At 42.5% G+C, this 27,026-nt stretch overlaps 1 protein-coding gene across 1 annotated transcript in view; it reads left to right on the forward strand.

Annotated features, from left to right (window-relative positions):
• Window positions 1-1,314: 1,314 nt before the first annotated feature.
• Window positions 1,315-27,026, forward strand: part of LOC116037384 (ephrin type-A receptor 4-like) — a 27,985-nt gene continuing 2,273 nt past the window's right edge. Inside the window, exons 1-17 of the mRNA XM_031281268.2 lie at window positions 1,315-1,549; window positions 2,236-2,303; window positions 4,748-4,945; window positions 5,497-5,607; window positions 6,021-6,375; window positions 16,089-16,244; window positions 16,945-17,478; window positions 19,115-19,239; window positions 19,386-19,545; window positions 19,648-19,759; window positions 20,869-20,927; window positions 21,176-21,289; window positions 21,392-21,577; window positions 21,659-21,720; window positions 21,906-22,115; window positions 23,475-23,651; window positions 26,265-26,452. Coding sequence (XP_031137128.1) covers window positions 1,393-1,549; window positions 2,236-2,303; window positions 4,748-4,945; window positions 5,497-5,607; window positions 6,021-6,375; window positions 16,089-16,244; window positions 16,945-17,478; window positions 19,115-19,239; window positions 19,386-19,545; window positions 19,648-19,759; window positions 20,869-20,927; window positions 21,176-21,289; window positions 21,392-21,577; window positions 21,659-21,720; window positions 21,906-22,115; window positions 23,475-23,651; window positions 26,265-26,452 — 2,972 coding nt within the window. The 5' untranslated portion in view covers window positions 1,315-1,392. The remainder of the gene's footprint in view (window positions 1,550-2,235; window positions 2,304-4,747; window positions 4,946-5,496; window positions 5,608-6,020; window positions 6,376-16,088; window positions 16,245-16,944; window positions 17,479-19,114; window positions 19,240-19,385; window positions 19,546-19,647; window positions 19,760-20,868; window positions 20,928-21,175; window positions 21,290-21,391; window positions 21,578-21,658; window positions 21,721-21,905; window positions 22,116-23,474; window positions 23,652-26,264; window positions 26,453-27,026) is intronic.

Consider the following 27,026-nt stretch of genomic DNA (forward strand, 5'->3'; position numbering starts at 1 on the left):
CGGGTCATGAGCCTGCTCTTTGTCTGTACCACCATGTTTCTACACCAGGCCATAGTCCTCTGCCTTTTTGTTTATAACGTCCTTTTTATTAAAGAGTGAATCTTCTTGCACCATACTTTGCACTATTACTTTTTGCACTTCACATCTCACTCCATGTGTACTTGTGTTGATATTGTGTCTTATTTGTATATTTGTATTTTTGTATATTATGTTGATATGTGCCTATATGTATATTGTTGTCTCTATTGTACAGTATGTGTCTATATTACTATTTGTCTATGTTTACTACTACATGTCTATTTGTTGAATGCATAGAGAGTTAACGCCTACCAAAGTCAAATTCCTTGTGTATGTAGGTATACTTGGCCCATGAATCTGATTCTGATTCTCTTATTTCTTTATTATGTCCATACTTGTGTGGGTTAATAGATTTAAAAAAAAATAAATAATGCAAACTGTAGTGGACAGATGGTGAGAGAATGATTGAAGCTCCTTCATCCTCATGTTATTAGCCCTAAAATATCCAACAGCCTGCTATGAAAGATCCCTGATAATTCAGTGGCTTTCTCCTCCTTTCTCCATCACACATCAACAGGTGGCGCTGCAGTCACACTCTTCACTGCTGTTCATGCATCCTCAGGACAAAGAGCTTCCAACAACTTCGGTTGTCACGAAGGCAGCCAAACCCCAAGCAGCTCATCAGCCCTTTATCAGAACAATCGTGACACATTCATGTTTTGGTATTCATACGACAGGCTGATTTATTTTTATTTTTTTTAATTTTAAAGGTGATGATATGACGTTTATGACCCCGTGCCTGCTTGCACCTTTCAGGGTTATCACTGCTAAATAAATGTCACTTCTGACGCAAGACACGGACAATATAAAGGAGTTGTGCATTTGTTAACTGTATCCTCTGTTATTTACCCTAGATAACTGGTTTCAGACAATAATAAAAAAAAAAAAAATGAGTGGTTTCAAAGTGGGGTCCTTACTGTCCCTCCCTGCGGTTGTTCAGGAGATCACGAAGTGTCTCACTGGAAAATTAAGAAGACATGTCACCATTATTTCATTAAAGTTATTACAGTCAGTTAATAAGCAGGAAAGTGTGCTATTACCGTTCAGGATCCCTTTTAATTCTCTAGAGCCTACAAATAAATCTACCGAATCATAATCATATACATTACATAATATACATTTTAGATAAAAAATAGACTTTGGAAATGATACATTGACGCAGATATGGACCATAGAACTATATGTCATTTGGCTCATGTCGTTTGAATTACCATTAAGGGAAGCATCTGAGTGTAAGAGACCGCCCCAGTATCCGCTGCTGCATCCAACTCGCTTTCACACTTGGGTTCATTCACACACACTTTTCCCACCGGGATGGAGACGCTTCAGCCAGCGCGCAGAGCCAGCGGGGAACACACACACTTTCATACGGCACACATGGCTGTACATTTATGGCGAATATGTTCTACCTTCATATGGATATTAACATTAGTTTCAAGTTCGAGGACGAGGATTTATCCACCCAACGAAGGTGAGTAAGGAGGGAATCGTCTCTGAGCGTGCAGTGTGTGTGCATTCAGGTTTTCGGCTCCTGCACGCTGCATGCGTCCCGTGCGCGTCTTAGGATGGTAAAGAGCAGGACGAACCGTAAAGTTAGATTTTCGGAAAAAAATTCCCAGTTGTTATTTCTCCTGGTTTTCTCGCGGAGTTGTGCCTCCAAGGAGTTCAGCTTCATGTTCTGTCTTTCTGCTGTGCTGTCACGAACATCTTTTGTTTCTTGGATGTTTCCACATGATATGGTCACTGTAGCGCGCACTGTAGTGTAGGCTACAGTTTAGTGTGACTTATCTTTTATTTATTAACAGTAACCCTTGAAACTCATACTTGGTTATTGTGTTCTTTATGCATAAATAAGAGTTGATGCTGTTCAATAAATAGCCTAGTAGCATTTAAAATGATGTACACTATCTGATATCATGCAATGAAAATGATCATTATTTAATTATTACAAGTAGTTATAAAATATAGCAAATCAAGTGAGGTAGACTTCCTGCTAATTCCATATTGGTCGCGAGCTTAGTAGTCCTTTATTTAGTGGTGATCTTGTGGTGCAAAAATGTATAACTTATTTATTACTGCTAAATACTTTTTTTTTTTTATTAAGCACTGTAGGCTGTTTGCCATTAAACCTTCTGCATGTGTGCGTGTGCATTTTAGTGACCCTGCTGGATACCAGGACAGTGCCAGGAGAGCTGAAATGGGCAGCCAGTCCTTCAGAGGGAGGGGTGAGTGGGAGCTTTTTTTTTTTTTTTTTTTTTTTAACAGATACACTGTTTACAACCTGTTCTCTCTTTGGAAAACACACTCACTCTATCTCTCACTCACACACACTTGTACACACTTGGTCTGGGAACTGTAAATAATCATCCCACAGATTTTGAAATGGTTTGAAGTGCTAATATGAGATTGCTGGCGTCGTGTTTGGCACACGAAAAGGCATAAACCAGCTTGGTGGTGGGTGTCATTTTTTTAGGGATTTTTACTACCATGCAATTGCCAGAATTAATCCTGCAAATGTCTATTTTGTATGGCATCCTCTCATCTTTTTGTACTTTTTGTTGTGGGGACACTGTGATCTGCCATCTATATGTCCTTCCTCTTACTCTGTCTTTCCTTCTCTCAGTGTCGCTCTCACCTCTTTGTTGGTTTTAAGAGTTATTATTGGTGAACTTGACTCTTATTTCTTCAGTAACCATGCTCTCATTCTCTCACATGCTGCTTGATTGGCAGGGTCCTGGTCTGCACGCACTGAGCTTTTGATTACAGCCCCCCACCCCCCACCTTCCACATCCCTCAGCCACACACACACACACACACACACACACACACACACTTTTACACACTATCTCTGTATAGTTGGGGCAAAGCTTTTTTCCCTCTGACAGCTGTGATTTGTGTCTGCTGACAAAGACTCCAAAAGAAACTAGACGAGGAGGCATCATACCACATGACAGCTTTTTTTGTATTTACAGCTCTCTTCCTCAATACACGCATTCCCTACAAAGACACACACATATAAACACACAAAGACGTGACCATGTGCTCTCGCTCATGCGTACACGCTCTTATGTTCACATACTGTAGGAGTGCACAGCTACGGACTAAAGAGCTGGACCGATGCTGGATTTTTGAAGGCCGATACCGATTTCGATATTTGAGAAAAAAGAAATCTGATAATGATACTATTAGCCAATGTTTTTTCAATTTTGAACTTATTGCACAGAATGACAGTATAACAGTAAATGCTCAACAGCAAACCTCAGTGGATATAAAAAAATCCCCTCCAAAAACATACATAAATACCAAAAACATAAATAATGAAGTTGAATTAAGAAAAGTGTAGGTCAAATGTTCATGAAAATGAAGCCTATGGAACATTTACAGTTTCTGCCAACACATACATCAAATTTGAATTGTTCAATATATCTGTAATATCGGCCTATAAGATCAGTCCTGATGACATATCGATTCAATTAGACCCCCCCCCCCCCCACCACCACCACCACCACCACACACACATTGTGACATTCTCTGGCTCTCCCTCTCTTTTTCTTTCCTTCGACACGGTGCATTTAGTGTGTATACAGCTCTCGCTAGAGCAGATTATTATTCAGTGGCAATAAAAAGCCAATTTGGAGTTGGGAGGCTCAGCGGTCATTTGAAGGGTCACAGTACAAGGCAAATAGTTGGCTCTATTGAGATGGATGGTGCAGGGAAGGTTGAGCCGGCTTCACTTGCATGGAAAAGTGTGTGTAAAAACCTTGGAGTCGCAACAAATCTGAACCACTGTCCACTGCAGAATATTAATGCAAAAATGAATGTTTTCAAATGGCAGAAGAGAATGCGCCCCAGCATCTGAAATGTGTTTGTTTTTCTGTATTTGTGAGGACATACATTTCCTCAAGTGGTTATAAAAACAAGATACATTCTCCACAGGGAGTTTTTCTGGTCATTACTTCTGTAAGAGTATTTCTGCGGTAAAGCTTGTGTCTACTAGGGTTAAAAGATTAGAGTTTAGCTAAGTTCAGAGTTAAACTTTTGGTTTCAGTTCATGCCAGTGCAGTATGAAAATCAACTTTCTGATTTAGCAATGTTTATTTTTGTCAAAATTGCATCATCATTTGCAGCTGCCACCAGAGACTGTTTTTGTAGCCTTCTTAGGTTTGAAACCCCTTACATGTACTTGTTGGTCCATTCAAGTACTTTGACAACTGAAACTTGAGAGTCCGCAACCTTTTAAATACAGCATGCTTCCCCATTCACTACCTTTTCACAACATCTGGGTATATTGTTTGTCTCCCAGGTTTCATTTCCTGACAACATTACTTATAAGCATTGCTACTTGGTAGATAATTATTCAAATGTGTTAAAGTTTACTGAATAAGAAAAAAAATTGGACCTGCTTCTAACTGCTTAATGATCACTTTGTTGGAGCATCTGTTTTAATGAAGTTTCTCCAACTTGATGTTCATACTGTTGGCATGCATTGCAGTGGATGCCTTGAAAGCAGAAAATCAATCTAAATGTTTTTGGTACATGTTGTAAAGCGCTGGCCTGTAATGTTAAGTAAACACAGTTTGTCATTAAGGAGCAGTCATTTAAACCCGTGTAATCTGTGGACGTGCTCACAGGCGTAGTAATACAATTGCATGTGTGTGTTTGTTTGCAGTGGGAAGAAGTGAGTATAATGGATGAGAAGAACATCCCCATCAGAACATACCAGGTGTGCAACGTCTTAGAGCCCAATCAAAACAACTGGTTGAGGACGGACTGGATCCCTCGGTCCGGCGCTCAGCGGGTCTACGTTGAAGTCAAGTTCACCCTGAGAGACTGTAATAGCCTGCCAGGAGTCACCGGCACCTGCAAGGTACAAGAAAACAAATGTCTGTCTATGATGTCTATGGTTTGGGCACAGTAGAAATTTTGAAAAGAAACTAGGAGACAACAAGGATTTCCAATTAAGGACTGTTAACTTCTGTGCTAATTAGTTAATGGACAGGCTACTGCTAATAGAGCTTTATTATATATTACAGCTAATCAGAATCAGAATAGGTTTTATTGTCACAATAAGTACACTTATGTGGAATTTGCCTTGGTGAAAGGTGCGTATGAAATAAACAATAAATACAGAAAAGCAAATACATACATACAAAGTAACTGAATGGGTTGAGTGCAAAGTTTGCAAATAATATGTAATGGGCAGATGTAGAGTCCAGGGGTATAGGTTAGTGCGAGTGTAGAGATGAGGGGAGGGGGGGTGGGAGGTTAAGAGTCAGTTGCTGCTGGTTATTCAAGCACAACCCCCCCCCATCCCCCACCCCTTGACTCAATATCATATTAAGAGAAAAGATGAGCGCCGATGATGATAAATAGACACCTCAGTCTGACTTCTTTTTTTCTGTCCTTTTTGTCCTGTAGGAGACATTCAATCTGTACTACCACGAGTCTAATGAAGACCGAGAGAGCTACATCAAAGAGAGCAGCTTCATTAAGGTGGATACTGTGGCAGCAGACGAGAGCTTCACCCAGGTAACACCGATCACCAGAGACAGACTTTGAGTTCTTTATCTTCCCTCCACTCACTTTAATTTGCTCTTATCCTGAAAATGAAAAACCCCTGCGGCACTTTACTGCTATTTTTTATTTGTTTTACAAGCACTTTTATCTTCAATGTCTATTCTGCCATCCCAGTAATGCTGGCTGGGTGCTTTTGCCTAGTCCTCACATTTTTTTTTTCTTCACATTGTAGGCATTACAGCTTATTTTACCTTTGCAGTCAATAGAAGTCAATCTGGATGAGAGCCAAATGCTGCAAATGTGAAGATAGGCCATGGTTCAATAGCAATTCCCACTTTAGCTTGAACAAGCGAGTTAAATTAATGAGCGCTGACACAGTTAACTGCACATTTTCATTAACGTAGCTCCACTCTTTTTCCATCCAGGTGGACGTTGGTGACCGCATCATGAAACTGAACACCGAGGTGCGAGACGTAAAGGTCATGATGCGGAAGGGTTTCTACCTGGCCTTTCAGGATGTCGGCGCCTGCATCGCTCTGGTTTCCGTCAGAGTTTTCTTCAAAACCTGCCCGCTCACCATCCGTAACCTGGCAACGTTTCCCGACACTGTTACCGGGGCCGATACGTCTTCCTTAGTGGAGGTCAGGGGGTCTTGTGTCAACCAATCAGAAGAAAGAGAGGAGCCTAAAATGTACTGTGGTGCTGATGGAGAGTGGTTGGTTCCTATTGGTGGATGTCTCTGCAACCCAGGATATCAAGAGAAGGGTGGCACATGTAAAGGTAAGTGGAGCTGCGCGCAACAGAGCTGCTCTACCAAAATGTGTTTCGTTTGTTTTTGTAATGGTCCGACTGATCAATTTTAGACTCTCCGCTCCCCTTGTGTTGCCTCCTCTTTGTCCCACGGGCCAATGAGTAACAATCATTAGTGCTCAAGGTAACAATCTATTCGCTAACAATGGAAAACAGTGCCAGAGATTTGGTTTGTATAGTAATTAACACCTGCTTGATTATTCTGTGGATTGTTATTAATTTTAAGAGTTATATTTAGAATTGTTGTTGTCTTAAAGGGGATACTCAGATGATTAGATGATTTAACCATGCAGCATGTTCTACAACACTTAATCAGTGTGGAGGTTTTGCCACTTTTTACAAAATGATAGCTGGAAAATGTAGATTGGAGATAGGTTGGCAATAGAATACTAACTTACAAATTGCAATCCTTTGAAGTTGCAGTACAAATTACACTTTTTTTTAATTGGCTTAAAGTAGCTATGTATTTTTGGAATAGTCAAACATATTTGACAGGAATCGGCATTTGGTTTTTTGATGGCACAACAAACTCAGACTCCTTAAAGGAATAATTTAACATGTTGAGAAATAGACTTATTTTGTGCCAAGACTTAGGTAAGAAGATTGATGCTCCTATCATATCTGTCCATTCAATATGAACTTGGAGCCAGGACATGGTAACTTATCTTAGCTTAGTACAAAGATTGGAAACAGGGGGAAATAGCTAGCCTGGTTCTGTCCAAAGGAAACAAAATCTACCACCACATGTTATATCTGTTGCTGTGCTGGTTGCCTGGCAACTTCACAGTGAAAATAAGAGTCTAGAAATAGTCCAACTGCCAGAAAACCACAACAAGGCATTTTTCACTTAGTTTTTTTAATTTATTTATTTATTTATTTTTTTATGGATTGAACAAAAAATGTGTTTTGTGAGCTTTAGGGTGCTGGTAGGCAAGTTTTGTCACCTAGTTTTGTAAGCTAATTAGTTCTGACTGCAACCTCATTTCTAACAAACAGACATGAGAATGGTATTGATCTTCTCATCTAAGCCAAGAAAGCATATAAGAGCATTTCCTAACATTCCTTTAAATATTCACTTGTACTGGTCGTAGGAGATACCAGTAACAATCGTTACATTTTTAGTTTGGTCTGCAGCTTCTTTTGAAAAATAACTGTTATATATATACATATGTCGTACAAGGTCAATATCCTCAATTGAATCAGTTTATCTGATATCTTTTAATAAATCCAAGATGTATGCTACGCTATGAGTATCAGTCGAAATTCTTGGGTCTCAGTGTGAGGTGTGCTGACATAACGGCCATCTGGACTAAAATGTCTTTCTATCACTTACAAATCTGGTCTGAACTTTATGGTAACAAATGTGCAAGCTGTTCACACCTTTCACCAACATACATGTGGCATACATGACGTGTAATCTTTGGAAGTGACTTGTTGTGATAGTGAAGACGACTAAATGTGCGTGTTTGTGTGAGAAAGCGGGGCGAACGGGGGACAACAGACTTGGTGGAGACACTTTTACAACATAGCTTCACTCCCCCTATTCAGTCTCATACACAACAGACACACAACATGTCGCTCACACACACACACACACACACACACACACACACACACACACACACACACACACATACGCAGATGCACAGAGACCAATAGAGACAAGGGAGAGCGACTCACTGATCTGCTCCCTCAGTTTTATTTATGAAGCCTATCCCAGCAGGCTAATTGTATAACAAACAGACCCATAATTCAAAGAGAAAAGGAGAGACGCTGAGAGAGAGAAAGGCGAAGAGGTGGACATAAAGAGAGCAATGCAGTGATTGCCAGTTGGCGTGACGGGGAGGGGTTAGTTGACTTCTTCTTCTTTGCAATAAGAAGAGCAGTAGCCAAAATTCTGTGTGACAAACGTTCTCTAAAACCTTCACCCTGCTTGCCCCGTTTGTTCTTTCTGAAAAGAGGAGGAGGTTTGCGGGGTGGTCCCTGAAGCCTGAAAGATGTTCCTCCTCAACTAGATTTAGGAGAGACCCTTGTCTCGGTTAAACCTCCAGCAGATGTGAAGTGCCATCTATCTATCTGGTCTCCTCTACCATTTCCCCACTTTCACTGGCTGTCAGGTTGTTGGCAGGGCTCAGCTGCCTCAGTGGAAATCCATCAAAGTCTGGATGAATACCGAATGCTGCTCGGCGAAAACTCTGACCCTGCAGTATTGGATAGACGCCTTTACACTTCTTCCATTTTAAGTTTGAAATTTGCAGAGAGAAAGAGAGGAGCGGGGAGGGCAGAGCGGGATGGAGGGAAAAGGCAGATTTTTTTTGTGAGGAGATTTAGATGATCTGTCTAATGTCGCTGATGTGAAGAGGTTTCTGGATCTTCTAGACTCTCATGCCTCCACTCAGTCAGTATAACAGACAGGTAGACAGAAACTGAGTAAATATAACTTGGACAGAGACACCTGTGATTACAGGTTGGTTCATACTGAACAATGTAGGGGAAAAGAATAATGATTTATTCTCACTTTATGCACCAAATAGCAATAAGGAATAGTTCAACACTTGCACGAAATGGGCTTACTTGCCTTCTTGCAGAGAGTGAGATTTAAACATTGAGGAAACTTGCAGACGGAGACTTGTGTTTCTTCACTTTGTATTAAACAAACAAGATATAACATGTTTATTAATGAGTCTGTGAGGTGAGCCGAGCCAGGCTAGCTGTTTCCCCGTTTCCAGTCTTTATGCTGAGCCAAGCTAACCTTCTCCTGGCTTCCCATTTAACGGACAGATATGACAGTGGTGTCAATCTTCTCATCTAGCTTTCGGCAAGAAAGCAAATACGTGTATTTTACCAATCTGTCAAACTATTCCTTTAGTTTCATCCAGGGAATACCTCAAATTATAGCAAAAACAAAAAAAAAATTGCACCGTTTTGGTGATAAACCATGCTAATTCAGCCTTGCATGTTTTAAAAAATATTTCACATTTTTCTTTGCTATTAATGTCTGCCTATAATGGACTGTCTATCTGACTAAGATATATGATATATATAGGCCCTATATATAATATATCTTAGGTAGATAGATTGTTATTTACAGCTACATTTCCTGGTGCAAAAAGCACAGTTTGCTTCTGTGTAGATATTTTTACTCGCTGCCTTGTGCACCTTTTAGCATTCCTAAAAACTCCTGTTGAATTGAACTGAATTCAGACAAGAGTGGACTTAGCTAAAGCGGTGAAATGTGAAAAGTTCATTTTCACTGTTGACACAGAGTAATGAGGATGGAGAGGATGAGAGGAGAAGCTCTGGAGAGGAAGAAGGGATTAGAAGTTGAATGGGGCGAGAGGGGGATTGAAAGAAGGCCACTGACAGCAGAAGGCATCAATACAGGGCCGCCCCACCCCCGCTGGGGGTCCGTCATCGGGTGCAAAGGGGGCGAGTAGAAAAACACAAGAGAGGGGGAACTCCCCCTCTTTTCTAAACCTGTGGTTAAGACCGAGGTCATGACTGAGCCTGATGAAGACGTCAAAAACTCTGACTGACAGCCACTCACACACACACACACACACACACACACACACACACACACACACACACACACACACACACACACTCATACAGAGAGTTCAGCTACGGAGTGCAGGGTCATGACCGAGGTAGATGAAGACGTCAAAAGTTTGACAGCTGCAATCCGTCTGGGAGGATCGGAAATGAGGGAGGAGAGACAAGAGGAGAGAAACAACAGAGAGAATTTGAAATGTGAATGGCCAGAGAGGCGGAATGAAAGAGAGGAGCCTTGTGCTTTTTGTTTAACTGTCTCTACACTGGCCTCCATTTTCTGTTGTCTGATTCTGCTCACTGCCTGGGAGAGTTTGACTGTTTCTGTGTGTGTGTGTGTGTGTGTGTGTGCGTGCGTGCGTGCGTGCGTGCGTGCGTGCGTGCGTGTGTGTGTGTGTGTGCGTGTGTTCCTCTGTTTCTGTGTTTCCCTGGGTCCAGAGAGATTTCATGGTTGTGCTTCTTTCCAACGCACCTGCAGTGTCTCGTCAACAGCAGAAAGCATTTGGAACGAGAGGGATGAAAAGAGGGAGAAGAGAGAGGCAGAGAGAAAGACAGCCACACTCAAAGAGAAGAGAGATGACAGAAAGAAAGATTGAGCGGATGATAGAGAGAGTGCGTAATCGCTGTATTCAGTCCCTCTAATTATTCCATCCCATTTCTGGACACTGGACATGTTGGATTGCTCTGCATGCATGCGTGCGTGCATGCGCGTGTGTGCACTGTATCTCTGATTTCCTCCCGAACAAAGCCCTCCCTCCCATATACGCACAGTTTGGAGGACTGCCCAGGAATGCCTAGAGAAGAGTGTGGTGCTACAAACAGAGAGGGAGTTGGCGCATGTGTGCGTGAGCGTTTGTGTGTAAGTGCACGTACGGCAGGTGACAAAGCAGGCAAAGGAATGGCCCAAGTGATTTTCTAAAGCAAACCAAACCCAGGTGGGGGGAATGGTTTGCATTCCACCGTCACAATCTGTGTGTGTGTGTGTGTGTGTGTGTGTGTGTGTGTGCGTGTGCTTGTGCGCGTGCGCGTGCGTGCTATTGTCTCCTTCTCCCAGGTTGGTCTTAATGTAGAGGAGGTTTGCCAGCTCCACCAGCCCGTCTGTAGCTCTCTGGCATCGGAAACAAGCCCCGCTCTCCCTCTCTGTCTCTCTGTCTCTCTGTCTCTCTGTCTCTCTGTCTTGCTCTCATTATCCCTCCTTTCTCTTCTCTAACTCTTCTCCCTGATCCACGGTCAGGGCTGGGGGGTGCTGCTGCTGCTGGTGGCGGGGGGCGGTGATCTGCGTGTGATGGGGAGAGGGAGGGGGGTATTGTTGTAGAGTCCTTTTCACATGCTAATGTTCGCACTGTTGGCTTTGGGCAAGCACACACACACACACACACACACACACACACACACACACACACAAATTCACACACATTTCTCTTCAAACCACCAGTTTTTGTGAGTATTTGAATTTAGACAAACTTAAAGCTGTGGCTTCCACTGAGCACATTCTTAAGGTCTTAAATGCAGAGTGATGTGAGGAGCTGGTGCCCATGTAAGATATGAGATGAATTTGATACCAAGCTGTGTAGGAATGTCTCCAATGTTTCTGGGGAGCGGGCTGGTCCTTTCAGTGAAGACATACAGTAGGGAAAAGATAAGAAGCAGGTCTTATCTCCAGCATTTTCTGTGGGTTTTAATTAACGGGGCATGACCCCTGTGATTAATAGTGTCCCTCCTACTCGCGTGACAGTCTATCAATCCGTCCATCTATCCGTCACTCTGTCCCTCCCTCCATCCATCACAGAGACAGGTGTCACACTGGAGCGGTCGGGGGTACTTCCTCCATCTACACCCCTCTGCTGTGCAAGAACCAGGGATGATGACAGATAACACAGGGTCAAGGAGAATACACACACACACACACACACACACACACACACACACACACACACACACACACACACACACACACGTACCGATACAGTGTGCCGACAAGGCTCTTATTTGGATTTCCAGTGAGCCTCATTTGCATTTTAGGTAGCATATGAATGCATATGCAAATGACGACAATGCTGATAGTAATCAAAGGGCACCTTCCCCTCCGCTTCTCTCCTTTTTCTCTACATTTGCTCTTTTTTTCTCTTTTCACCTCTTTATCTCATGCTCCTTGTCAGTCTATTTATCTCTCTGTCTCTCCTTCCAGTAAACCTTCCCTCCATCCTTTACACTTTATCACTTTCTCATACTTGTCTCAAACAGACAAGAAGCTGATTGCAGTCTATGTGCTCTGCTGCTAACGGGCAAAATGTGAACACGTTAATAGACAAGCACACATATCTATCCCTATCCCCTTATCTTATCAGTGTGCGCGTATGTTTGTGTCCAAATCCCTCCCAGTTTATTGGTTGAGCTCAGGCTCCGCACGGCCCTCGGTAGCGTAGGGTTAATGTCGGGTTAATGACAGCCTCATGAGCTCTTATTCCAGGTCAGCTGCGCTCACCCCCCCCTGTCGAAACCAGCGCTAAAAAGGACACAAAAGGCTACAGACAACAGAGAGAATAGAGACATGAGAGGGCGCTGAAGGAAGTTTATGGCTTCAAAATGCTTGCTCCTTTCTTTCTCTTCCTCCTTCAGTCTGTCCTCTGTGTTGGAGACGGATAGAGGATTGGGTGGGACAGAGACAAAGGCAGTGTGCTACCCCCCTGGCAGAGTCTTGTTTAGCCCTATAATCAACCCTTAAGTCCTTTGCAGGTCAAATACTTCTCTCTGTCTTCCTCCCTTTAATTCCCTCCCTTTCTCATCCATGGCTCACTTACCCACATTGACTACGTTTACATGGACATAATATTCCGTTTTTTGCACTTATTCTGAAAAAGACGATTATTCGACTAAGATGTTTTCATGACTATTGAAAGTGAATATTCCACTAATGTTCCTGTTTACAAAATAGCCTTGCAAAATAGGACTTTTTTTAAAGCTTTCCACCGGTGGTGGACTTGTTGGACCCTGCAAACACAGCCTCCCTCTTTCAGACTGCGGTAAAATCCCTGATTGAGATGCATATTCCAAATATATACACAGTATATGTACATGTCCAAATAATGCCTCTAAAACCCGAATAATACCGGCATATCTCACACGTCTTAATCGGAAAATGCAAAATTTGGAAAAAGGCCTCATTCGGAATATCCAAACAAATGTGTCAAATGTATAAAATTCAGAATATTGTCATATTCTGAATACTAGTGGACTATTGGTGTGCATGTACTGTGAACATAGGCCTACTCATTGATGATTCAAAACAAAGGAATGTGCACAACAGCAGGAGAGTGTTCCTATCGTATTTTATCTTGCATATGATGATATCAGCTGACACATAATGCTGAGTCAATCCCCAGATGAAAGCCAGCCTTATCAGCTGTAAATGGGTTCATGAATTTACAGGTTTAGAGTTGTCGCATGTGTTTCTTGTGCGGCCTCGTTTGAATTGGTATCAATATCTAGCCATAAATGCTGCAACTCGCCTCAAAGATTTTTCGAGCTTTGACACTTGGAGAGGGGTATATGCAGAGATACAGCAGGAGTGAGAGAATTATCAGTGACACAAAGACAGATAAGTAGAGGTCGAGGAGGAAGTGCGCAGGGAGCCAATGAGGGAGGTTGTGAAAAATGTGAAAGGGAGGGCAAATGAGTGTGTGAAAGAGCAAATCCATGGTGGCTCACGCAGATGGGGCAGGATGGTCGGTGTGAGTAGATTACAGAGGAGACTTCCTCCCTCTCATCTACTGATGAGAGTGTCATAAAGCACTCTGACACACTCAAACACACACACACACACACACACACACACACACATCATTCCCACATTCCTATCCACTCCCACTGGGATGTCTTCATCTCCCTTGGAAATCTGAAAGGGTTGGAAGAAAAGGGGAGAACGGGAGAAGATGGTGTGATTGAGAAAGAAGAGTGAATAGGGTGTGATGATGAAAAAGAAGGTGTTGAAAAAATGATTGCAGAGGAAACAAATGAAGGATTTCCTTCTGAAATTAAAGAGAGAGAAAAAATGGCTCGAACCAGCCACGCTTTGCCATCTCTTTTGCTTCGCCAGTGGATGTCAAGCGGTATAATTATGCACTCATTTATTGTATTGTTGCTCTGTCAATGCATGAATTCCTTGGTATACAGGGAGAAGATTTCTCTCCCTCCACTCCCTCTCTGTCTCTCTCTAACCCTCTCTCTTTCTCTGTTTCTCCTCTTTCATATATTTAAATGTCAGTTATATTTGTGTTGGTGTTGGAGTTTTGATGTATTCAGTTCTAGTGTTTCTGGTTTCTGTGTGTGAGTGGGAGCTGATCAGTAAGTGTTCTTTTAGGTATTTCTTTCTTTGCACATTAAAATCAAAGACCAAAGAAATCATAGTGGCCCTTCCCCTCATGCTACATCTGTTAAAGTTAAAGTTGTTAAGTGTTTGGATCGAAATGCAGTCCATGTGTTGATTAACATGTTGTCTGGGCTGCCTAAGCTGTCAATATGGAAGACAACAATAACTGTAGGGGTCAGGGGTCAGCTGAAGTCAGCGTGTCATCAGGATGGACTTTTAAGCTATAGTGCACAACAAATTCAAGCCATTGCTAAATGAGTTGATACAAAGCTAATTAAGCCCATCAGCTCCACAAAACTGTCTCTGTATTTCTCAGTATGGCTATGTTTACAAAACGGTGTAGACCGGCGACATTCGCACGCAACAGTTCGAGTGATGCGTTTTACGCATGTGGATGGACCGACAGCGTTGTTGTCATTACTTAGAAGTCCTCATGGGGGCGACAGAAACTACGCAAGTGTCTTTGCTAGTTTAAGACCGACGCAATTGTCAATTTCCCGTCCATCGCCCGCGTTGTTTAAATAGCAAATGTACCTGCACCCATGGGCGGGCTGGTCTTACAGGGAGGTGTGTTCAGGTGAATTCTTGGCCTATTGCTATCTTGAGGCAGCGGGAAGTGATCGCGGCAGTGACCAACAGAAACCTGGTCTAAAGTCAATAACGCAGCATTTCATTGTTATTTTAACAGCAAATTAGTAAAATGCGCCTAGGCTCGTGCACAGTGCGCGCACTATGCTTGTTACACACACAGGGGGAGTGCAGCAGCACACAAACATGCTAAAGATTATAAATGAAAATATTACAATGCAAATCCGCCATCATAATAGCAATGCGCCAAGGTACAAACGCGCCTGGCTTTTAAAGGGAATGGGAGATGACACTTTGATTGATTTATTGCATGTTACCTTTTTTCCGCCGTCACACTAGCAAAAGTGGATTTGGACACGCCCTAAATGCACCTGCGCCATGTGCTTCACGCCGTGCGCTTAGAAAATAGGGACCTATAGCTTTAATTGCTATTAAACTGACTAAACATGGATGTTTTAAAGGTATCCTGTGTGTTTCTCCCTAACACATATCTGCAAAGCCAATTTTTTGAATATTTTGATAGTTTTTGATTAAATTGATATTTTATCAGTGGACCAAATGTGGGATTGTGTACATTAGGGCTGCAACTCATGATTTATTTTCATTTTTTGAATAATCCGCAGATTATTTTCTTGATTAATTGATTAACCGTTTGTTGTATAAAAAGTAGCAAATGTCCCATGTTGACATTATTTTAAATTGATTATTTTGTCCAACCGCCATCTAACAGTCCTTCACCCAAATACACTGAGTTTACTTTCGCAGAAGACAAAGATAACCACACAATATTGACTTTTTACGAGCTTTAACTACTGAATTTACTTGGCATTTTAATTAAATAATTAAATGATTTAAATTGTTGCTCATTTAGTTTCCGTCGATTAATCAACTAATCATTTCAGCTTTGACAAACAATGAAATACAAGTACAACTGGAAGCTGCTCTTTAAAACATAGCTCCATAGCACCACTAGTGGTAAAAATAACCCACAGGGTACATTTAAATAAGTGCTGTGTTCTGTTCAAGGTAACATCTTGTTACTTCATTTTACAAGTACTTTTTAGTGTCTCTCCTAAAGTTTGTGCCAAAGTGACCTGTTGTTATTGACATTTTATGATGTTGTGTACGTGGCTAAGCATTGTGATCAAAGCTGTCTTTTTCTGTCCCTCTGCAGCCTGTTCTGTTGGTTTTTACAAGGCCAAGTCTTCAGATGCAGGATGTTCGAAGTGTCCTCCACACAGCCACTCGCTCAGAGATGGGGCAACTGTCTGTGACTGCCACTCTGGATTCTTCCGCGCTGACAGCGACCCTCCCTCCATGGCCTGCACCCGTAAGAACACACGCACGCACGCACGCACGCACGCACGCACGCACGCACACACGCACACACTAGTAAGACTATAGATAAGTGAAAACACAGACAATACGTGCAAAAAAAGCACACTCATTGTCTCCCAACCTCTCTATCTCTACCAAACAGAGGGAGACACAAACTTGTCTGAATGCCACCCCTGTTTCGTGATCCCATTACTTATGACTAAGCCACCATCTACATCCTGTCTGGTAGTGATAACTAAAGACATTGAGAAGTAAATAAATGTCCTCTCTCTCTCTCTTTCTCTCTCTCTCTTGCTCTCTCTGTCTCTCTCTCCAAGTCTCTGAGTAGGTCCTGTGTGACAGACTTGGAGACCTCGGTCTGTGTGTCATAAACTTAATTATGCCTATATACAGCACATGGTTTCCTTGGCCTGGGAAAAAATGAAAACACACACATACACACACTCTCACACACACACACACACACACACACACACACACACACACAACACAAAAAAGAAATACCACAGAAGAAAACATCCAACCCATCAAAAACTTCTCTGAACAGTATGGTTTTCAGTCTGATGCCAGATGTCTACATTTCACCCCCCCCCATACACCCTGTATACTTCCTCCAATTTTGTACAGCGTATAATGTAAACTTAGTTGGTTTGGTTCATGCTCAAGTTTATCCCCGTTTGTCCCCTCCTCAGAGCCACCGTCGGGCCCACAGCAGCTCATCTCTGTGGTGAACGAGACCTCGGTGGTCTTGGAGTGGGCCCCCCCTCGCCGGCTGGGAGGACGAAGTGACACCAGCTACAGTCTTGAGTGTCTCATCTGTCAAACAGGGAGCCACAGCCAGACTGGCAGTAAAGCCCTCGCCAGGAATCGCAGCATCTCCCAGCCTGAGGCTCAGCACAGTGGCCTGGGAATGCAGTCAGACCAGGGTATTGTGGGATCTGAAGTCCAGTCAGAGAGAGGTGTCTACCAGAGCAGACCAGTACCCGGGGATTACCTGAGACTGGGCTCTGGCTCCGTCTCCAGCTCTCAGCTCTGCCTGCCCTGTGGCTCCGATGTGCTCTTCTCCCCTGACCAGACGGGCCTGAAGAGCACCAGGGTGGTGGTGAGCGAGCTCCGGGCCCACACACACTACACCTTCATCGTCCACGCACGCAACGGGGTCTCCCAGGCCAGCGGTGCAGGGGCAGCCCAGAGTGTATCTGTCACCGTCACCACCAACCAAGCCGGTGAGAAGAAGTTTGTTTGAATGTGATGAAACAAGCAACTCAAAATGTGCTTATAGATGTTTATTGTTGTCTGTTTGTTGTCTAGAAGTGGGTCAGCACAATACAAACTGCTGTTCACTGCATGTAGGCCCACAGGGAAGTAAGGCCCCATGGGTAATGTTCAAAAGTGAGGAAGCATGTTATGAACAACCTCTGTATGGAGCTACATACTTGCATGTTAAAACTAGTATCCACCCGAAAATACTTCAGTACTGAAAGAGCTGTTGGTGATACATTTTTGCTTTCAAATGTAATGGGAATTCATATTGTTTTAACACTTATATTTCAGTGCATCTTGAAAGTGCTTAGGCCATGCGTTTGTTGCTGAAAGATAGTCCAAAGAATCTTGTGACTGAAAATCCATTAACAAATTTTAAAAATTTTAAAATACATGTGATAAAGAATTTAGATTTGGAATGCAGTTCTGAATTTAAATAGGTTTGCTATATCTTAGCATTACATTTGAAATGCAGTTTAAATAGATTAGTACCACTTTCTGAAACCTAAAAGACATGACCATATCTTAATACAAATACTGTATATTGCAAATATGTGTCAAATGCATTGTTTACACAATGCTATACTACAGTGTAATGGAAGAAAACTGATGTTGAACACATCCATCATAGATACCAGTATCAACGGGAATGAATCTACAAGACACTTTTCTAGCTTTTGCTCAACTGGAAAGTCTTGCTCTTACTATCACTGTCATAGTTGCCATAGTTATTAATCTGTCCTCCTACACCTAACAACAGCTGAATTAATTATAGGGGTGTTCTCAAGAGGATGTCAAAAAGCATTCTGGGATATGTAAATCACAGATTTAAATACAAATAGACAGAGCGTGTTGAGGGGAAAGTAGATACGAGGAAAAAGTATATGACAACACCACATAGCGAAATAGTTGACACATAGCAGCATTACTGTAGTGTGTGTAAGGGTGGGGTTTTCCTTGTGTCAGCTCTTGACCGCGGAAGTGTGTGAGAAATCACCCAGATTTTTACGGCGTGTTTCATTTTAGTTGTGAAGGTGTCAGCTGGTGTGTGGCGCTCCTCACACATGCTCCCCATTAGACTTGAGTGTGTGCGGGGTTTTTTCTTTTTGTTTTTGCATGCTGTTACATCTCAACTGTCGTTGCTTTAAGTCTTTACGGTGGCATTTAGAAGACGGCACACCTGCTAAGTTCCAGGTGCCCCGGGGAAATAACTTAGCTGTGTGCACACAGCATGAGAGCTGTCTGGGATTTGTCAAGTCCAACTTGCAGCACCATATGGCCTGATATGAACAGCCACAAAGGAGGACAAACGCTGTAAAGGGAGGGGAAATGGAGGGATGTAAGAGGAGAGAGAGTGGAGAATGATGCTTGTCTCTGCGGAATAGGAAAGAATGAGATTTAGGTCAGTTCTCAGGTGCACTGGGTCTATGGGATTGTTGGCAAACAGGCACCATACATACCTTTTGAACTGTATTTAGGGCCGGGAAATGATTACAGATATTCTCACGTTAGCAGCCTCATATAATATACAACATGCCATTCTACAAAGTTATACTATTGTCACCGAATTATCTCTCTGCATCTTTCTCTTCCTCTCAGCTCCCTCTCCGGTGTCGTCCATCTTAGTAACCGACGTCACCAGGCACAGTTTGTCGTTGTCGTGGCAACAGCCGGATCGACCCAACGGGGTCATCCTAGAGTACGAGGTCAAGTTCTATGAAAAGGTGAGTCACCGGCAAGTTAATGCGGCTAAGGGCAGCTGTCTGGAATGCCAATATGTTGGCACGCTGTTTGTATTTCACTGATGGCCACGATGGATTTGCGCTCAGTCATTGAAAAGAACCCCGTTCTTTTTGTCCCGTCTAATCAGGATCAGAAAGAGAGGTCCTACCGCATAATGAGGACCTTCTCTAGGAGCGTGGATGTCACGGCTCTCAACCCCCTCACCGTGTACGTGTTTCATGTGCGTGCTCGCACAGCGGCTGGATACGGAGAGTTCAGCAGCCCGTTTGAGTTCGCCACCAATTCAGGTATTCTGACGACAATGTTCAGGAGTTTTTCGAGAATGCATTAAAGTTCATTGTGAAGTTTACAACTTTCTCATTGGTGACCTTTGTGTGCTTCACTGTTAGATCCCTTCCCTCTGATTGGAGAAGGAGTTAACTCAGCCTTCCTGCTGCTGTCTGTCAGCGGGGTCGGGATTTTACTGCTGATATCTGCAGCTGTCTTCATCATTAGCCGCAGGTACCCACCCACACACATACACACACATACACACATACAGGCATCCATACAGGCAGTCGGGACTTGTGTACACCTATAGGCTCGTTAAATTGGTTAGTTAGTTTCCCATCGGTGCATCACTGACGTCAATATGAGTGCTGCCACTACCATAACTACTGCTTTTGATCAAACTGCCATAATGCACACAAACAACACACACAACTCCCCTGCTATTGTATGGCTAAATAATTTGTCCGTGTGTGTGTGTGTGTGTGTGTGTGTGTGTGTTACCTGGAGCTTTTAAAGGGGATTAGAGTGGAGACAGTGATAATCCCTTTGTCCCGGACTTGTCATTACTGTCTCTTCAGCAGCACAGCTTGTGTGTCAGCTTCCGTTGGCATGCACACTCACAGACACACACACACACACACACACGCACACGCACACGCACACGCACACGCACACGCACACGCACACACACACGCACACACACACACACACACACACACACACACACATCTGCTCACCCACAAAGGTGTTTTTGACAGTTTCTTTTGTTTAATGGAAAACGCCTTTTATCTAGCGCTACCTGAGGCATCGCCCCTCCTCCCTCTCTCTCCCCTACATGCTTTCATCTACTCGCTCTGTCTTTCCTGCAGCCCATAGCTCTCTGTTCTCATTGTCATCGCTTTCTCTTGCGGCAAATCCTGAAAAACCCAATGAATGCACTGCGCTACTGGGGGGAAAAAAAGTTAAAAACAATGTGACACACGTGCCCTTTAGTCAGTTCTTTTAGCTGTAAAAGTCACAACAATAACATGTGACAAGATTTTAAAAAATGATTACAGGAATTCTCTGACAGACTTCAGAATCTTTTCTTTTTTTGTGATTAACATTTTTATTGCTTTTAACAAAATACAAAACCCACAGTTTACAACATGAACACATCTCCTCCCTTCCTGAACCCCCTTACTCGTCATCACCACACATGCAGTAGGCCTCAATTGTCAACTTAGGTACACTGACTTAAACAAACATTAAGACAATATGTAATAATAATCAAGAAATGACCTTTAACATCTTTTCTGTGTCTGTGTGTTAAGTGTCCATCACTTCTTATGTCTCATCAGGAGGAGCAAGTACAGTAAAACAAAGCAGGACTCAGAGGAGGAAAAACATCTGAACCCAGGTACTTCACACACACACACACACACACACACACACACACACACACACACATTACTGTAAAAAAAACAACAGAATGCGCTTGTTCTCTTTTCTTAGATCCACCTGCACACATCTTACACATATACTGCCAAATACATTTACATAACATATGCAGCAGTTACACAACTCGTATTTCTCACCCTCCTCTGCATCCCTCCTCTTCCTCCTCCTCCTCCCTCATTTTCCTTTCCCGCCTCTCCTTTATGGCAGGAGTTAAAATCTACGTGGACCCGTTCACCTATGAAGACCCCGATCAGGCCATCCACGAGTTTGCCAAGGAGATTGATGTTAGCAGTATTCACATTGAGAGGGTTATTGGCATGGGTAAGCCTGGCATTGGTGCTCGCACACACACACACACACACAAACCCACACACACATGCTTACTTGGCGCTGACACTGCTGTTTTGCTCTCTCTGTGTGTAGGAGAGTTTGGGGATGTGTGCAGTGGTCGGCTGCGTGTTCAGGGAAAGAGGGAGATCTACGTGGCCATCAAGAGTCTGAAGGCGGGATACTCTGACAAACAGAGGAGGGACTTCCTGTCTGAAGCCTCCATCATGGGACAGTTTGACCACCCGAACATCATCAGGCTGGAGGGGGTCGTCACAAGATGTGAGTTGACTGCAAACTCTTAGTATTATTTTGGTTATGTGCATGTTGTAAATCAATATTTCTAACCCTTTACCTGTTTAGGTAAGCCATTGATGATCATCACAGAATACATGGAAAATGGATCCCTGGATGCTTTTCTTCGGGTACATGCATTCTATTATACTCTCTTATACTCTCTCTGTTTTTACTCTGAAAAAGAAAAACTGAAATCTACCATTTAGTAGTATTTTATTTCCAGTGAACTGAAAATGTTCACTCATGACTGCCCAGCTAGTTGTCGGCGCCCATGTTAACCTGCTCTCCTGTCTCTATATTTTGAATGTTTCAGAAACATGACGGCCAGTTTACGGTGATCCAGCTGGTCGGCATGCTGCGTGGCATCGCCTCAGGTATGAAGTACCTGTCAGACATGAGCTACGTTCACCGAGACCTGGCAGCTCGAAACATCCTGGTCAACAGCAACCTGGTGTGTAAGGTGTCTGACTTTGGCCTGAGTCGAGTTCTGGAGGACGACCCAGAGGTGGCTTACACCACAAGGGTAAGACACACACAGAAGTAACATATACACATAAACTGGATATGAACATGTACATACAATCTTTTCTTTTGTCTTTCACAGCCTATTTTTTATATGCACTTTTAAGCTGCCTTTGAAAACATTTATTATAGACTCAATGCATAGACATCAATCGAAGAATAAATCTTAAAACCTTTCGAAAAAATACAAATCTTTCCTCCATTCTGATAATGTTTACATGCACAATAATATTCCACTATAATTCCGAATATGACAATATTCCAAATTTCATACAGGTGGTGTAAACATCATATTCCGTTTGGATACTCCGAATAAGGCCTTTTTCCGAATTTAGCATTTTCCGATTTAGACGTGAGATATGCTGGTATTATTTGGGTTTTAGACGCATTCTTTGGACATGTATACGGCGCATTCGGAATATGCGTCTCAATCAGGGTTTTTACAGCAGTTTGTGACAGTTTCTGGCCTCTTGCCTGTTTACGGCTTACGGTCCGCTTTGTGCGTTGCCATGGTTGCTGTACACAAACCAACCAGCCGACAGTTTGCAAGGCTGGGATAAGAAGGAGAAACACAGCTATTTTTAAACATAATGAAAGACTTGGATATCAACAGGTTTTTGGATGTGCACAAACATTGCGACACCAACCTTTTCAAGAAACTGGTTAAAGGAATGAAAGAGGGAGGCTGGGTTTGCATGCTCCAACAAGTCCGCCACCGCTGGAAAACTTTGAAAAAAAACTATTTTGCACAGCTTCATGTAAACGGGAATAATATTGGAATATTCACTTTCATTAGCCATGTAAACTAGCCTGGAAATCCAAACCCAAATCCGAAAGATTAAGGGTCTGGCATTGAGTAATGAAAATGGCCCAACTCGAGGGGCGGCACCAAGCATGCATTTGAAAATCTCACTGCACGCAATTGGATGACACTACGACCAATCACAACAATACACGGGGTGACGTATCCAGAGCCCCATACGCTTATCTACCAGCGGAGCTAACTGGTAGATTAAACTGTTGTCATCTGTTTAGCTCGCCTCTGGCCCGCCTCTATCAGATACACCGATGTGATTGGTGCAGCTCGGCTACAAGGGCATAGTTAATGAGCATCATTACTCAATGCCAGAGTGACTCGCTGAGCAAATTCAAATTGTGCTCTCGCGAGAACTCTGGCTTTCCAGGGTACATGTAAACAGCTTAGTCGGAATATTGTCTTTTTCGAATAACGGCAAAAAATGGAATATTACGTGCATGTAAACGTAGTCTAAGGCAATCAATTAGGAAAAAAAAAATTAACAAATGAAATAAACAAATGTCCTTATTCACTGAACCAAAATTACTTTTACTGCTGTTTTAGGAGGCCACTGGGACTTATCTTTCGCCTGGAGGAAAGATTCCCATCAGATGGACGGCTCCAGAGGCCATAACTTACAGGAAGTTCACCTCAGCCAGCGATGTGTGGAGTTACGGCATCGTCATGTGGGAGGTGGTTTCATACGGAGAGAGACCCTACTGGGACATGAACAACCAGGATGTGAGTTATTTTTTTATTATCTAACCTAAAAGTTGCCTCAAAGACAAAAGAGTGAGCTTATTCCTGAGGCACTTTGCATAATCAAATCAAAATACTGGAATACCTCCATTGTTATTATATAATGAATTCAAGGAACGAATGATTTAGCTTCAGAACACGGATTACTCTGAGATATTAAGGAAAATTCAACAACCTGGGTTTTATTTTTTATAGTTTTGCCCTTAAATCCTGTTGGTTAAGATAACACTTTACGCAGCAGCTGTATTGCTTAGTGTTGGGGAAGCAGCTAGCAGCATGAGCGGTAACACGTCTTCACAGGCTGATTTAGACAAACCCCCAACTTAACCATATATTATCTTAAACAGCTGTTTGGAAGTGAAAATATAAGTGACTTCACCCAAAATGTTTTTCCAATGCTTCATAAAACTGTGTAACCTGTAAGTATGGTATGAATGGTTGGTTTAAACAGGAAGTAGCCCTTAAAGATCTAATGCATGTTTATGGGTTTGAGTAATAACTTGAAGAATCATCTTCATTTTCATTTCCAAATAAGTGGTTTAAATAATATGGTCAAAGTGGGGATTTGCTTAGAGCCGTCTGTGTGATTGCTCATGTGGTCGCCCCCATGCCCTCTGTTGGGAAGCTATGTCTATCAGATTTTAGCAATGAAGTTGGTGAGTACAATGTTATCATAACTGAAAGGGAAGATGGCCAAAAGTCTTAAAATAGGTTTCTTGTCACGTCCCTGACTAAAAAACTGTTACTTCTACTTTTGTACAGTCCACAAATTGGACTTAAATTATCTCAAATAAACAGATAAATAAATAAAGAAGGCAGCACTTCTTTAGGATACTTAAAGAGAGGACGTATGAAGGAAAAATAAGCCATCCTTTGCGTGACGTACTGAATTGTGACCCAGTGTCTTTGACCTCTGCACCATTTTAAAAAATTGTAAATGTTTCTTGTAAATCGTCCACAGAAAGGGCAGCATGCCAATATGTTGTTCTTCAGTCACAGAATATTTTATTGAAGATAAGTATTTAGACTTCATAAAATCGACTCGAAAATGCTTCTTATGTTATCCCCCCCTCCAAGCACACACTGTGTACTTTCAGGGGTGATTTAAATGTTCTGAACGGTTTTTGGGATGTGAGACAAAAATCCTATTTCAGAGCAAATTTGCAATCACTTTGCTATCAAAGCTTGTTAAGTTTGAGTAGGTCAGAGAGGCAGTCTGGCATATGGAAATCTTCAACCATGATTGATTTCATCTGCAGCACAGTCGTAGTCTAAGAAAACTTTCCTGATGAGCCGTTCGCCAGACACTTTATCCATCTTATTTGCGGAGCAAATTAGTACACGCTGAGCTGCTCTTCTGTCTTTCTTTGTTTTAGTGAAACACTGGGCCACAGGCTTATCTCACATCCAAATACAACTGGAGCATCTGGAACTCCACAGCTGCGACTCCATTCCATACTACATTTTATAATATGAAGTATTGTCATATTACAACAGTTGACTGATTTGGCCTGCTTATCAACACGGCCAGCACTTGGAGCTGAAGCAGAGGCTCTAACATACAGCTCATGGAGGCAGTTATGCATATGGAAATGAAAAATGAAAACAAAATACTAGCGAACTCACTGACACTATGACAACATTATACTTCCTGTTTACATCCTCCAAAGCCCCCAAAGGTCCTAAACTTAGATCATATTTATCCCCAAATAGAAGTAAGACAAAGAATAATAACAGGAGTTAAAGATTCATTAATATTAATGTTTTCATGTTGCACTGTAATATTGTTTTTGACTGCGCTAAGGCTCAAAAGGCACAGATCGTCTCAGTTTTGTCTGAGCGTCAGACTCTGAAAACCCCTGATGAACAGTATTGTCCCACAATGTAATGTACAAAGGAAATAGAGGAGCTGCTCACAGCTGCAAAAAGTTAAAACAAATTGCAGATGGCGGTGGGACAGCCTTTGGAAAGTGCTTGGAAAACAACAGAAAAGTAATAAATCTTCGGCAAAAGGTTTTGCTTTCCTTTTGTGAAATTTCATTGCCGGTGGAGTTTCAAAGTGGCAGTTTGATTGAAGTCTGTTGCATATATTTAATCATTTCCTGCACAAAACCGCAATGATTTATTGTATACTGAATGCAAACACAATATCCTGTAACATTAAGTATAGTGTGCATTGGACAAACTGACTTCTCTTACCTCTCATATCTTCCTATTTTCTAAGGAAAGTTCTGTTTTTTTCTACTTTTATATCATTTCATTTCTGCAGTAGGGAAACATTTTTTGGAAACTCTGACCTTTCTCTAGCCTCCTAAAAAAATAATAAACGTCCCCTAGGACTGCACAATATACCTTTTTTCCATCGTCATCGCGATATCAACTGGCGCAATAAACACACTGCTAAAGGCTGCAACATATTAGGAAAGACACTTTTGTGTTATATCAGTAGAAAACTGCACTTTAAAATATAACTTCCTTTTTTCGAAGTGATTTAAAAAAAATCAATCAAATTGTTCAATAAAAGAAAGTTGGAAGTGATTTATTTTTATTTGTTTTAAATTCAACAAGTACCATCCACCTCTGTGCTTCCTTTAGGTGATTAAAGCGATAGAAGAGGGCTACCGTCTGCCTGCTCCCATGGACTGTCCAGTGGTGCTGCACCAGCTCATGTTGGACTGCTGGGAGAGAGAGCGTGCAGAGAGACCCACCTTCAGCCAGATACTCAACATGCTGGATAAACTCATCCGTAACCCTGGGACTCTGCGCCGGACGGGAGGGGACAGGTACATACTGTACATGTAATTACAGGCATAGATCACAAATACATAGAATACATACATATCCATTTAAAGGTGCAGTAAGCAATGCTGCGCAAAGATTTCAGAAGCTCCGCCCCCTAGATTCACGGACAGATAACTACTGGACGCCCGCAAATTTTTTTTTTGCAGGATGGTAGAGGAAGACTCATGGATATTCATTAAGGAACTCATCCCTGAATTGCTAGTACTCGTTGCCTGCTCTGATTGGGTTGGTTAGGTTTAGGCAAGAGGAGTGGGATTGGTTATGGTTAGGGTAAGAATGTCAGGGCGAGCCAATCAGGGATGAGTCTTCCCCTACCACCCTGCAAAAAGAAAATTTGCTGACCGGCCGGCACATTCACGTGCTGCCTCCCCCCTCCACCCCTACCATCAAATGTCGCCGCCTGTTGCCAATTGGTTGGAATATTGTTTTGTGGCTCGTGCACTCCTTTCTGTTTGTTTTCCATTTACACAGCCAGGGCTGTGTATGAACTTAACTTAAGCTTATAGAGAGCTAGGTGACCGTGAGGAGATATTTGCTAAATTTGACAAAAAGTGT

Source organism: Sander lucioperca, chromosome 9 (assembly GCF_008315115.2).
Source record: "Sander lucioperca isolate FBNREF2018 chromosome 9, SLUC_FBN_1.2, whole genome shotgun sequence".
In the NCBI taxonomy this organism is placed as follows: Eukaryota; Metazoa; Chordata; class Actinopteri; order Perciformes; family Percidae; genus Sander; species Sander lucioperca.